The 13,335-nt window shown below is 50.4% G+C and overlaps 1 protein-coding gene across 1 annotated transcript in view; it reads left to right on the top strand.

The window, feature by feature from the left end:
• Positions 1–13,335, top strand: part of SMARCC1 (SWI/SNF related, matrix associated, actin dependent regulator of chromatin subfamily c member 1) — a 62,623-nt gene that overhangs the window by 31,049 nt on the left and 18,239 nt on the right. Inside the window, exons 20-24 of the mRNA XM_051806118.1 lie at positions 1,913–2,171; positions 2,857–3,018; positions 9,928–9,983; positions 11,342–11,456; positions 12,531–12,685. Coding sequence (XP_051662078.1) covers positions 1,913–2,171; positions 2,857–3,018; positions 9,928–9,983; positions 11,342–11,456; positions 12,531–12,685 — 747 coding nt within the window. The remainder of the gene's footprint in view (positions 1–1,912; positions 2,172–2,856; positions 3,019–9,927; positions 9,984–11,341; positions 11,457–12,530; positions 12,686–13,335) is intronic.

Below are 13,335 nucleotides of genomic sequence, written 5' to 3'. Positions count from 1 at the left end.
GCCTAATGAAATAATCCAGTGACATATTTGTTTAAAGCAAAAGGAAAAAAAAAACAAAAAACCAACCAAATCTTGAGATTGCAATTTGATTTAATGAGTTTAAATTAATAATGTTTTTGTTGCTCATTTTTCCTGAGTTGGCCCTCTGAATAAATCAGTGCAGAGTATATCAGTTCAAGCATAAGTAATTGGGCTGTAACAAGCCAGCTCGGTCCAATTAAATCCTCAGGGCAGCTTTGGGCAAACAGAGATGCAGCCAAGTTCCAAAATATAAATCATATCTAAAATAATTATTGTCCCTCTGCCTGTTGACTGAATTAATGGGGGAGGAAAGAGTTTCCCTCCCTGAATCCTCCTCCCTGCCCCAGCCCCTCTGTGTCCCCACGGAGCACTGCAAGTGCATTCCCAGCTATTTTTGGGAAGGACAGCGACTGGGGGAGAGGGTTTGTGTGGCAGGAGGATGAAGCAGTGAAGGAGAAGGAGCAGAGCCCAACCCCCTGGGTTTGGAGGAGCAGAGCTGAGCTCCTGGGCAGTGTGGGTACAACTGGCACAGAACTCCAGGGGTGGAGGGAGGGCAAGGGAGATGAAGGCTGGACGGTGGATAAAGATTTCCCCTGAATGTGACCTACTGAACTGAGCAGCTTCTTGTTTATTAAACTCATTACTCTTTATTAATTTTTATTATTCTCGTTACTAAACCCCTGGCAGATCAGGGGGAGGGCAGGAGAAGGGTTCAGCAGTGGTTGGGAGTGGTGATTGCTGTGGTAGGACCAGGCTGCCCAGTGCAGTCTGTCCAGTTGTTCCCAAACTCAGATTGTCTCAGAAATGTAGAAATTAATGGCTCAGGATAGCTCAGCATTCATTTTATGTTATACAAATGCTTCACTAAAACAGTTTTCAGGGAAAAAAATGCTTGTTAAGGGATAATAATTTATTAGGCCACCACTTGGAGGGTTTTACAGGACTAATTTGTTGGGTTTTCATAGACTAATGCAGGGCCTTCGGTAGCTCTTTGCTATTAAATTGTTTTAAGGCTTTTCTTAAGTTTAAAAGTGACTGAAATTCTGAATCACAAGATCTTTGATTTGAAATAGAAGTTCTTATTTTGTGAAGTGCTTATCTACCCAATAAGGGCTTGTTAACAGAGATCAGATAACTGGTGATCTGATCTCTCCTGCCTTCAGGGGGTGGGATATTTTCCCCTCTTTTCCCCTGGTGTATTGGTTTGATGCTTTTCCCCTTCCATAACATCTGTTGGATCTAAAAACTGGATTTCAACATCACAGCCAGTGCTTGTGTGGGACACAAATCCTGTCCCTGCCCCAAAGAGCTTCGTGTGTTCAGTGGGAGAACACAAGAGCCCTCGGGGAGGAGTGGTGGGAATTGAGGAATTGTGAGATGAGGTAGGACAAGCCAGGTTCTCTGTGAAAGCAAATGGGGAAACACCAACTGTGTGAATATTGGTAAATCCCAAACCTTCTGACCATTCTTTTTGGTACAGTAACAGCATCAACTCATGTGATGATCCCTGGGGCTGAAATATCACTGATATCCGAGGGAGGTGTTCACATTTCTTATACAGATAATTTTGCTTAAATATCACTGATATCCGAGGGAGGTGTTCACATTTCTTACACAGATAATTTTGCTTAAATATCACTGATATCCGAGGGAGGTGCTCACATTTCTTACACAGATAATTTTGCTTAAATATCACTGATGTCTGAGGGAGGTGTTCACATTTCTTATACAGATAATTTCACTACCAGGAAGAATGTGATTTTTATTGTTGTCTGGTCCTGATTTGTTGTTCCATCACCACCTAATCCATCACTGCAGGTCTCTCTGCCTCAGGCAGGGCTGTTTTCCCCCGGCAGCTGGTGTGCCCACAGTCACTCTGTGCCTTTTGCAGGCCCTGGAGATGTACAAGGACGACTGGAACAAGGTGTCGGAGCACGTGGGGAGCCGCACGCAGGACGAGTGCATCCTGCACTTCCTGCGCCTGCCCATCGAGGATCCCTACCTGGAGAACTCGGACGCGTCCCTGGGCCCCCTGGCCTACCAGCCCGTGCCCTTCAGCCAGTCGGGCAACCCCGTCATGAGCACGGTGGCCTTCCTGGCCTCGGTGGTGGACCCGCGCGTGGCCTCGGCCGCCGCCAAGGCCGCCCTGGGTACGGCTGGGCCCTGTCTGCTCCTGGAGTGGGGGGTTAGATTGCCTAGTGATGGATAATCACGGGAATTGGGGTTTGCAGTAGGACACAGCTCTGTGGTTCCCAGGTGGGGGTTGTTTGTACTGCAGTGGCCAGTTTTCAGGCAGGTTGCCCCATGAGGCACGTGTGGGGTGTCGTGTTCAGGGCTGGGCTCCTCAGTACGAGCCAAGGAGCTGCTGGAGAGGGTCCAGGAGGGCCCCGTGGATGATGAGGAATCCAGAGCGTGTCTGATGGGCAGGGGCTGTGGGAGCTGGGCCTGGCTAGTCTGAAAAAGAGTGACAGGGGATCCTGCCATGGGCAGGGGCACCTTCCACCAGTAGGTTCGAGTGTTGAGGGGACATTGGATGTGTCCACTTGATGAAGTAGTTCTTTTCACTTTTTCCTTGTTTTTCCACATGAAATATAATTTTATATAATTGGGAAGAAACTCTCTTTGACCACATGGAAAAGACAAACCCAACTGTTTTATAATTTGGAAAGAAAGTCTTTTCTGCCACACCAGAGAGACAAACCCACCTGCCTCATGTGAAAAGAAGGAACTTGCATGTTTGAGAACCCACTTTGCCCCAGGATTTACCTGGAGAAAATACAACTTTCAGTTTGCCAGAAAAACCCCCAGAATGTAACATTTTGTGTGTTTTCGCAGAGGAGTTTTCCCGGGTCAGAGAGGAGGTGCCTCTGGAGCTGGTGGAAGCTCATGTGAAGAAGGTCCAGGAGGCAGCACGAGCCTCTGGGAAGGTGGATCCAACCTACGGCCTGGAGAGCAGCTGCATCGCCGGCACGGGCCCGGACGAGCCGGAGAAGATGGGTGAGTCGTCCACCCACTGCAGGAGCTCTGCAGGTGGGTTCCTTGGGCTTGGCTTCTGACCCAGAGTAAACCCGGAGTTCACCTCCAGCAGGGGATGGAAATGGTGGGTGAGGAGAGGGGGGTGGGTCACTTCAGTTCCCCTTGCTGTGGGATTAGCTCTGGGAGCTGCAGGAATGAATTCAGACCCAGCTGGAGCGTTGGGAGTTTGTGTGTTCCTGTTCTCACACGTGGAAACGCTGCTGCTGGGGGTGCACAGAGTGGAGTGACCAAAAACACCAGAGCAGAACGTTCCAGGTTCACTCTGTGGGTGTGGGAGCAGCTGGAGGGCACTGCCTGTGGGGGGTTAACATCAAGCAAACTGAGGGGCCTTGGCAGTCAGTTCTGAGGTGAGTCTGGCACTCGGAGTGTGTCACTCACTGTGGTGGCAGCAGAAGAGGAATTTTTGCTGGGCTGGCACACGACAGCCCCAGTGCTGGCCCTGGGTGAGGGTTACACTGCTGTAACTCTGCATTCCTGAGGGGCAGTAACAAGCTCTGCTTTCGGAGCTCGGTGTCAGATGAGCCCACTTCTGTCGTGGTCAGCAAATATTCTGCTGTTAAGTCTGTTCTCTGAAACCTTGAGAGCTGTAAATGGTTGGCTCTTTGCTGTCAGTGTAACAGCACCTGGTGGCAGCTCCCTGTGCAGTGGCAGCCGTGTGTAGCCCGTGTTTAACCCCCGTGGCTCTCCCCAGCAGGGTGAGGAACAGCTGAGCAGACTCAGTTCCCTCTGTCCCCAGGGCTGGCTCACACTTCCCTCTCCTCATCCTGGGGCAGCCCTGCCATCTTGTCAGGGTTAGTTCTCCCTCAGCACTGTGGGCTCTGTTGTGTTCAGCTGGTCACAAAGGATTTCAGTGACTGTACTGACTGGACATGTGAAGGCACGTCTGGCTCTGGGTACAACCCAGCAGGATGTGATGGAGCTTGACTGGGGGGCTGGATTTGGGATGTGCTCCTGCATTTCATGGCTGACCTGCTGTCACCCCATCCAGGGACACGAGCAAGGTGCCAGATTGTGGGATGGGATCACGAGAGACCTGTGTGTTGGTGCTGTGCAGTTCTCAAGTCCTACTCAGGCAGGGCTCCTATTTATAGTGCTTAATGTCCGTTGCAAAACTACCCAGTGAATGAGATTGAAAATGCCATTTAACTCATGAGGATCATTTTTAAATGGAAAAGAAGTGAACAGACCACTCAGTCCTTCTGTCACATCTCTCAGTTCTCTGCTCAGTGGGACAGACTTGACAGGAGGCAGCTCAGTGCTTTGGGAAGATGTGGAGTGTGTGCTGGAAAGGGAACAGAAACATCTGGGATATGTGCTGCTCCTGCTCCTCAGTGCTGCCTTGCTCGGGGCAGACAGCAGGCATTGCAGCTCTGGTGGAAGGAAAGGCTTTGGGGTTTGTTTTCAAGTCAGCTATAAACCAGATCTCGGTGTTACTCCATCTGGGACTGAGTTTAATTTGATAGCTGCTTTAAAATGTGCTCACCTTCAGTTAATTTTTTCTTCCAAGGACTTTGTTTCCCTTTCCCATATTCTCCAAGAACAGATGTCAGTGTGGGATTAAGGACCTCACAGAATGGTTGGAAAAGAGCTCCAAGCCCATCAAGTCAACCTGTGCCCCATCCCCACCTTGTCCCCAGCCCAGAGCACTGAGTGCCACGGCCAGGCCTTCCTGGGACACCTCCAGGGCTGGGCACTCCAAACCTCCCTGGGCAGCCCCTGCCAAGGCCTGACCACCCTTTCCAGCAAGAAATTCCTCCTGATGTCCAACTGGAGCCTCCCCTGGCACAGCCTGAGGCCGTTCCCTCCTGTCCTGAGCACATCCTCTGTAACACATTTGCTGCCTTGAGTCTCAATTCCTAATCCTGCAGCCCAGCCCTGGAAGTTTGTCCCGCTGCCAGGCTGTGGGCTGGCCCTTCCCTGGGAGGCTTTGGGCCCAGGTTGCAGTGCAGGGTCTGAAGTGGCTGTGGGGAGGCACAGAGCAGATGCCCATAACACAATTACTTCTGAGTGGTGAGTTCAGAGCTGCTGCTGCCCTGTCGCCGTTAATGCGATTTGTGCTGGGCTGTGACTAATGGAATAAATTAGGACAAGAGCAGATGGTTCTCCCTGGGGGAGCTGCTCAGCCTCAGTGAACTGGGTCACCCAGCAATCTGTGGTGCCTTGCACCTCCAGAGAGCTCTGCTCTGGGGGCCTGGGGTCCAGGGCTTCCGTGGCACAGGTGGGATCATCCGTCACAGGAGTGCTGGGGAGTGCAGCTGCTGGCAGGGAGCCCTGGTTCTCCATGGAGACCTGAGGGTTTAAATTCAACTGCAGCTGTGGGGAAATAAAAATATCTACTTAGGGTTCCATACTGTAATTAGAGTTCAGGATGGTTTGTGTTGGAAGGACCTCAAAGCTCATCCAGTGCCACCCCCTGCCATGGGCACTTCCACACCTTCTACTATCCCAGGTTGCTCCAAGCCCTGTCCAACCTGGCCTTGGACACTTCCAGGGATGGGGCAGCCACAGCTTCTCTGGGCAACCTGTGCCAGGGCCTCCCCACCCTCACAGCCAAGATTTCTTCCCAATCATCTACTCCTGCTCTCTTCCCATTTAAAGCCATTCCCCCTCGTCCTGTCCCTCCAGGCCCTTGCAATGCAATCACTGAAGGTTGGGTTTTACATTTAAATGCAACTATGGAGAAATAAAAGTATCTGCTTAAGGTTCCATTCTACAGTTAAAGTTCATGAGCTGTTACATTTCAGAAATAAAATTGTATCACAGCTCCATAATAATTTTAAAACACTTTATATTGGTAAATTATAGACAATATGGGATGTGAAAGGGGAAAATGACTGGAACAGCTTGGAGGAGCTTAAGTTAATACCCAGGAATCTCTTCTTTTAAGTCTTCATTGTTAGGTTTCCTAAAAGCTGGTGATAATTCCTGTTAAGTTGATCAAGTGAGGCTTCAGTGGAGTTCAGAGGAGCCTGCAGTGGGTCAGGGGCTGTGGGGAGTGTGGTGGACTCTGTCCTCTGCTTTCAAAGAATCATGGAATAGTCTCCTGGAATGGTTTGGGTTGGAAGGGACTGTAAAGCTCATCCAGTGCCACCCCCTGCCATGGGCAGGGACACCTCCCACTAGCTCAGGTTTCCTCAAGCCCCATCCAACCTGGCCCTGGACACTTCCAGGGATCCTGGGAGGCCACAGCTGCTCTGGGCAGCCTGCCCTAAGGTTCTAAAACTGTGCCTCATGAGAAATATGAAGCCCTTTGTAGGCTCATGCCTCGCTGAAGGGTCTGTGTTGGAGTTAACTGAGCAATTTATCTCTTCCTCCAGCAAGTATTTCCACTGCCAGGCTGTAGCTGCTCTGTGACAGTGCACGAGGGAATGGCAGTCTGGTTTTGTGTGTTCCTGCAACTGTGAACCCCTTAAATGGCTGGGTGAATTCCCCATGTTGTGGCTGGTTTGAGTCGTTCTCAGACACACACAGAAACCACACTCAAGTGTGCAAACACTGGTGGTTATTTTATTTATTCATTTTTGGCAGGGTGGTTCCTCTCGTGGTCTCCAGGGCGAGCTTGAACTCTGAAGTGATGCAACCATTGCTGGAATGAGCTGGCTCCCGAGTGCTTCCCTCGTTTGGGGGGATGCAGGTGCCTGGGAGCTGGCCCTGCACCCCTGGAGGGCTGAGCCCCTCAGTGCCCTCCTGATGGACCCCCGGGAGCTGCAGCAGCCCTGTCAGCTCCCCAGCCCTCCCCACAGAGCCCCCCGGGGCTGTGCCTCCAGGCTGGGGGGCAGGAGGCTCCCCAGGCTCTGCAGTCCTGAGTTGTTGTGGGAAATGGAAATGATTGTTTCGATATCGTTACCATAACCCAGGATATTTCCACGGCTGTGGTGCATTTCCTCTCAATTAAATATTGGCTTTTGACAGGTTGTGTGTGTTGCCTCCGTGAAAACAAAGGAGCCTGGAATGGCTGGAGGGTGTCTTTAAACTATTTGCTGAGCTCAGGAAGTGTTTCTGTGCATTCCTGTGCAGGGTTTTGCTCATTCCTCCTGTGGCAGCCGAGGCTCCGTGTCTGCTGGTGCTGCATCTGTTTGGCAAGGCAGGAAATCCTCCCCAGGGAAATGTTCTGGTTCTCCTTGTTGACCTTAGGTTGGTTTAAGCTCTCTGGAAAGTCACTGGGCTTGGTCAGAACAGGTTTTAGTGCAGAGGCTCAGTGCTCATGGAGATGATGTGCACAGCAACAGGATTGCAGGGACAGACAGTACCTGCTGGGTCAGGGTTAAGGGGAGCGTGGGGAGGTGATGGTTCCTGTCCTGTGCCAGGGATTTCTGGGGCTTCCTCACTGAAACCAGGGCTTCCCCTCTGTCCCAGGGACACGGATATTCTCCAGGTAATCAATGCCTCTGGTACAGATCTTCATTAACCTCGTTAGATCACACAGAAAATCAGTACAGTGGGTTTGTGTCCCTCCCAGGGGCCCGAGGCAGTTCTGTCACCCGTGTGCAGAGGGGCAGAAATGTTTGGGGGGGGTTGACCCTTTCATCTGGGACTTGGGGATTCATTTTTGTTGGATTCAGCTGTTTTGAGGGACTTCTGGGGGAATATTTTTGAGGAATTTCTCCCTGGAAAGGGTGGTCAGGCACTGGCAGGGGCTGCCCAGGGAGGTTTGGAGTGCCCAGCCCTGGAGGTGTCCCAGGAAGGCCTGGCAGTGGCACTCAGTGCTCTGGGCTGGGGACAAGGTGGGGATGGGGCACAGGGGGGATCCATGGGCTGGGAGGGCTTTTCCAGCCTCAAGGAGTCTGGAATTCTGTGAGCTTTCTCCACCTCAGCAGCATCAGCCCCTTAACAGCTCTGCCCATGTCCATGAACTGGTCTGGGAATTTGCCCAGAGAAGCTGTGGCTGCCCCTGGATCCCTGGGAGTGTCCAAAGTCAGGTTGGACGGGGCTTGGAGCAACCTGGGCTGGTGGAAGGTGTCCCTGCCCATGGCAGGGGTGGCACTGGGTGGGCTCTGAGGTCCCTTCCCACCCAGTCCAGCCTGGAATTCTGCAGATGTGTCGTGGTCAGAAAACAAACCCACCCCACCCAAAGCTGAGTTCAGAGTGGGAGGGGGAGCAGAGGCAGGAGCTTCCCTGGCCTGTTCCACCTGGCTTGGAGCCTCCAGTGAAGCAGAACTTCAGCTCTTCTCCCCTTCTCCCTGGGGTTGCTTTGGGTTGCTTACACAGCTACAGACTTTTTTCTCTCAGTTACTCCATATCCCAAGACCAGGAATATTGGAAGCTCTTGGTGTTAGTGCTGAGCCCCAGCAGAATGAAAATTCTGGTGTTTCTGCACTGTGTTTGTGTGGTTTGAGCTCAGCACCTTCCCCTCCACCAACCCAGGCACACTCAGACTGTTCTGCACTTCGTCCCCACTCTTTTCTTCTTTTTGCTCGAGGATTGAATCCAACTTTCTCTGTAAATCCTTCTCTCCCACTTACTGGGAGGGATGACACTTTTAAGCCCAGTTTGGAATTCTGCTCCTAGGCTTGAAAGAGCTGTCTGACAAAATCTACTTGAGATTTTCCCTGTGACATTATGAGGTCACTAAATCTTAACTCTGAGATAAAACTTGGGAGGAAGATTGTCCCTAAATTGAATTATGGTGGCAGATAGTTCAGATTAGTAGGTTTATCATCCTAAAATAAGCCAAGAGGAAAAGCACTGTCGTTCAGTCAGACATTTTAGTCTGTTTTTCTTATATATAGAAGGGACTTCTGTCAGAAATTCCCTGCAGGATCATTGCTATTGTTTTCCCTCAGTGTAGCCCACAGGAATTAGCAGGGAAATGGGGATTACTAAAAATGAACACCAGCAGCAGCTGATGTCTTCAGAAGCTTAGAGATGGATCAGGGGTTGTCACCACCAGTTCCACAGCGAGTCCAGGAGCTAAATAAGCTCCTTTAATGCCCTGGACATAAATTGTAACATCCTGGGCCAGGACTACAAGGTGGTGCTGACACTTCCCTCTTGTTCTTTCTTGCAGAGCTGGAATAAATTGGGATTTCTTGGACTTTGATGCAAGAAAATATGAGGAATAGCAGTGCATTACCCAGACACCTTCATGGTGTTCCTCATCAAAGGGCTCGTTGATCCCCTGATCTCAGAGACCAACTGTCCTTATGGGGACATTGCAAATAAGTGTTTCAGAAAGCAATAACTTACTGAATGAGCCCAGGGCTGGCTCCAAGCCCTGCCCAGCCCTGAACTCTTGATGCCACTCCAGTGTTGAAAAGTTATTTTGAAGTCTGTGTTGGACAACTCTGGTATTTGCAGCACCTGCAAAAAGGGATTTAAACCTTCCCTGACCTGCAGCCTGTGCTGGTGCCTCAGGACAGACCCCCCTGGCAGCACCTCAGGGCTCCTGTGCTGAGGAGCAATTCCAGGGCTGGCAGCACTGACACTGAGGATCATCACCCACCTGCCAGCCATCCATGGGATCAAACTGTCTGTGCTGGGGAAAACATCTTCTGATGCTATGACTTACCAACGGGAATTGTGTGGGACTGGAACTCTGCAGAGCAGGACAGCCAGATGCTCTTTGTGGAGCTCAAGGGGGGGTTTCTCTCTGTGGGTGAACTGGGGGCTTCAGCAGAGCACTGGTAATTTAAACAAACAACTTAATGTTCTGTCCTGGACTGAGCAGAAAACCCAGTTCTATTTAAATTTACAAGTAAACTTCATTTATAAACTAAAGCCAGTGTCATAAGCTTTGAGCCTTCCAGGAGTTTAGTGCTGTGCCTTTCTTGAAACCACTGTTAGAGACCAGAAAATCTGAGCTAACCCTGGAATAAATACTGAGTGATAATGGATCTCACAGCAATTCTGTTTCACTTCTTGTTTTCTCAGATGCAGCTGAAGAGGAAAAGATGGAAACAGAGGCAGAGGGGCAGCAGGCTGAGAAGGTGAGTGGGTCTGCACTTCTGCTGGGAAGAGACTTCTGACACTGAAAACCTGAATCCTCGTGTTTTAGGGAGCCTGGGAAGGCAGGTGGGCATCGTGTGCTGGTCAGTGTGTCCATAGGGAATAGTCCTCAGCTCCACAGAGTGAATTCATCTCAAACCAAAGCAATGAGATACGAGTGTGTTGATCCCTGGTCCTGAGGAGAAAGGGTGGACTGGGAGGAAATGTAAATGGGGTGGTATTGGCATTGGAGGAATGGGAGATTGAAGGAAGGGGAGATTGAAGGAAGGGGAGACTGGAGGAAGGGGAGACTGGAGGAAGGGGAGATTGGAGGAATGGGAGATGGAAGGAATGGGAGATTGGAGGAATGGGAGATTGGAGGAATGGGAGATTGGAGGAATGGGAGATGGAAGGAATGGGAGGTGGAAGGAATGGGAGATGGAAGGAAGGGGAGATTGGAGGAATGGGAGATTGGAGGAATGGGAGACTGGAGGAATGGGAGACTGGAGGAATGGGAGATGGAAGGAATGGGAGATGGAAGTGTCACTCTGAAGCTGCAGGAGGATGTTGCCCCATTGTGGTTCATGACCTGCAGTGTGGTCTGAGGCAAGTGTCACTCTGAGCTCTTTGCTCTGGAAAAGTTTTTCTGGCAGATCCTTGACATATTCCCTTCCCATCAAGGCTTTCCAGGAAGTGGTGAATTGGGGATAATCAGTGTTTTACCACCATTTGTGTCTGAGGTGCCTCCAAGAGCTGCCCAGTGAAACTGCTCCTGGCAGGAGGTCTGGGCAGACCCTTGGACATGGATGTGTGTTTGTGTTCTGATGCTGGGCATGATCCAGCCTGCCCATAAAGATCAGATATTTAGACATCAGTTATCATTATCAAATTAATTAATTATCACTATCCTTCAGCCTGTTGATAATGCCTGCTAGCACACAGTTATTGAGGCTGATTAGTGCAGCCCTGGGGCTCCCTCTCACTGTTTCCAGGTAGTTCTGCTGCTGCCTCTCTGCCAGCCAGCTACACTTGGGGAGATGTAAGTGTGGCAGACTCTCAGGGCTTGGAAAGCTGCATTATTCCCAGCCATTCCATGATTCCACCAGCTTAGTTCAGGATTTCTTGTACCTGCAGAGTAGCCCAGGTTGGCCTGGGTCACCAAACCTGACAGACTCTGCCCAGTTTGGCATTTACTTTCAGATTTGGGTTATGTTTGTCAAACTTGGCTTAAGCAGCAGCCAACTTTCACAGTTTAATCTCTTCCTTAATGGTAATGAATTAATTTGAAAACTATAAATGAGGTTAACAGGGAATATCTTCTCTGTCTGACATTCTCCAACCAATCTTTCATCCCATTTAGGTGGAAAACAAAGCAGAGGCTGAAACTGAGGAAGCAGAGAAAGTTCCAGAAGGAGAAAACGAGAGAAATGCAGAAAAAGAGCCTGAGGGGGAAGTGGCTGCAGAGCCCAAGTCAGGTAACAGTTCCCAGCTGCTCCTCGAGCTGTGCTGGATTTACCAGCCTTCCCCAAGTGCTGGGACAGACCATAAACCCAACTGGAAATATTTCCTTGTGCACATCAGGCTGTTTCATGCTTCAGTGGAACTGAGCCTGGTTTAATTTCACTGCAAACTCGGGCTCTAAATCCTTCCTTGAGCTCACTGTAGAGCTCAGCTGAGCTTTCTGTGCAGGGACTGAGAGAGGGAGCTGCAGTAACAAAGTGCCTGGAGGGCATAGAAATTATTTTATTTTTGCCCATATCCCACAACATTTGATCATTTTGGATGCAAAGAGGTGGAACTGCTGGAATTGTTCAAGGCCAGGTTGGATGGGGCTTGGAGCAACCTGGGCTAGTGGAAGGGGGGTGGCCCATGGCAAGGGGGTGGAATGGGGTGAGCCTTAAGGTCTTTTCCAACCCAAACCATTCCATGATTCTCTGTTCACTTCTACCCTTAAAAGTTAATATTTTAGCTCAGTTTCTCTGTGAAGTGATGCAGATGATTTTCACAGGCTGAGGAGTAATGTTGTTTTCTACATGAACCCTCATTCTTGTTTATTTTTAACATGTTTCCCTTGTGCCTCATGGAATCCTGGAATGGTTTGGGCTGGAAGGGACCTTAAAGCCCATCCAGTGCCACCCCCTGCCTTGGGCAGGGACACCTTCCACTAGCCCAGGTTGCTCCAGCCTGGCCTGGGACACTCCAGGGATGGGAATTCATTTATTGTCTTTTCCTGGCACTTAGATTCAGTTTTTTAGCACAGGTAGAACAGGGAGCATTTGGATTTGCTGTAATGGGGGAGTTGATTTGGAAACACTGAGAGGAAGCTGGTGGCAGCTGATGGACTGGGAGGATGGGAATGGAAAGTGTTTCAAGCTGTCCATGTGTTGGGTCAGATCCTCTCAGATGGGGGTCCCTGTCAGGGTTTGGGGGGGAGCAGGGCTGACTGGGGATGAGCTCATTAGTGGGGCTCGTTAGTGTGAGAGCCCTCCCCACCCTGAGGTGCTGCAGGCCAGGGCAGCACACAAACAGCCTGGGGGGATGTGTTGCAGAGGAGAAGGAGGCAGAGGAGAACAAGGAGAACGTTGATGGGAGCAAAGACAAAGAGAGCGAGGCCGGGAAGAGGAAAGTGGAGCACGAGATCTCGGAAGGGAACGTCGCCACAGCTGCAGCTGCTGCCTTGGCCTCTGCTGCCACCAAAGCCAAGGTTGGTTCTGGCCCAGCACCCCCTGCCTGGGCTCCCAGCTCCCCGAAATCCCTGCCTGAAATGGCTCTTTGTTCCAGAGCTGAGTTCACATCCTAATCCCTGACACCTCCAAGGAGCACAAGTGCTGCCTTCTTTTCTTCTGCTTGAACCCCTGCGTGAGAGAACAGACAGTTCTAATCTAAGCAGCTGCTTTTATGGTTAAAAGTCGATGAACATCCCTAAGAAACAGCCCCAAAATGTGTGTGTTATTTCTTGGAAAGGCTTTTCTCTGCTGGGCAGGTCTGGCTGTGATGCTGAGGGTGTTGGTCTGCTGAGAGAACCTTCTCTTGCCCTTCCTGCTCTGGGGGCTCCACACAAACCCTGTCCCTGGGCTCTGTGAACACAGGGTGCTCTTCAGTTCTGGCCTTGCAGTTTTTACAGACAGCTTTAATGATTTGATTCCTTGTTAAGACGTCTGTTAAAAGCACCTCCTTGTCTTTCTCTCCCTAAACTTGTGTTTGTCTGTGGTCTCTAATGAGCTGTGTGTGAACGAGGGTCCCATCTGACAGCTTTTCTTCACCCTGTAATTACTGATTGCACATTGTCTCTCCTTTCCTTTTTGCAGGAACCACACTGCTCTCATTTCTCTGAGAGTATCTTTTTTTTTTTTT

This window comes from Manacus candei, unplaced genomic scaffold, assembly GCF_025592945.1.
Source record: "Manacus candei isolate 608988 ecotype Guabito, Panama unplaced genomic scaffold, ASM2559294v1 h1tg000066l, whole genome shotgun sequence".
Classification (NCBI taxonomy): Eukaryota; Metazoa; Chordata; class Aves; order Passeriformes; family Pipridae; genus Manacus; species Manacus candei.
This window is presented reverse-complemented; position numbering and strand designations above follow the sequence as displayed.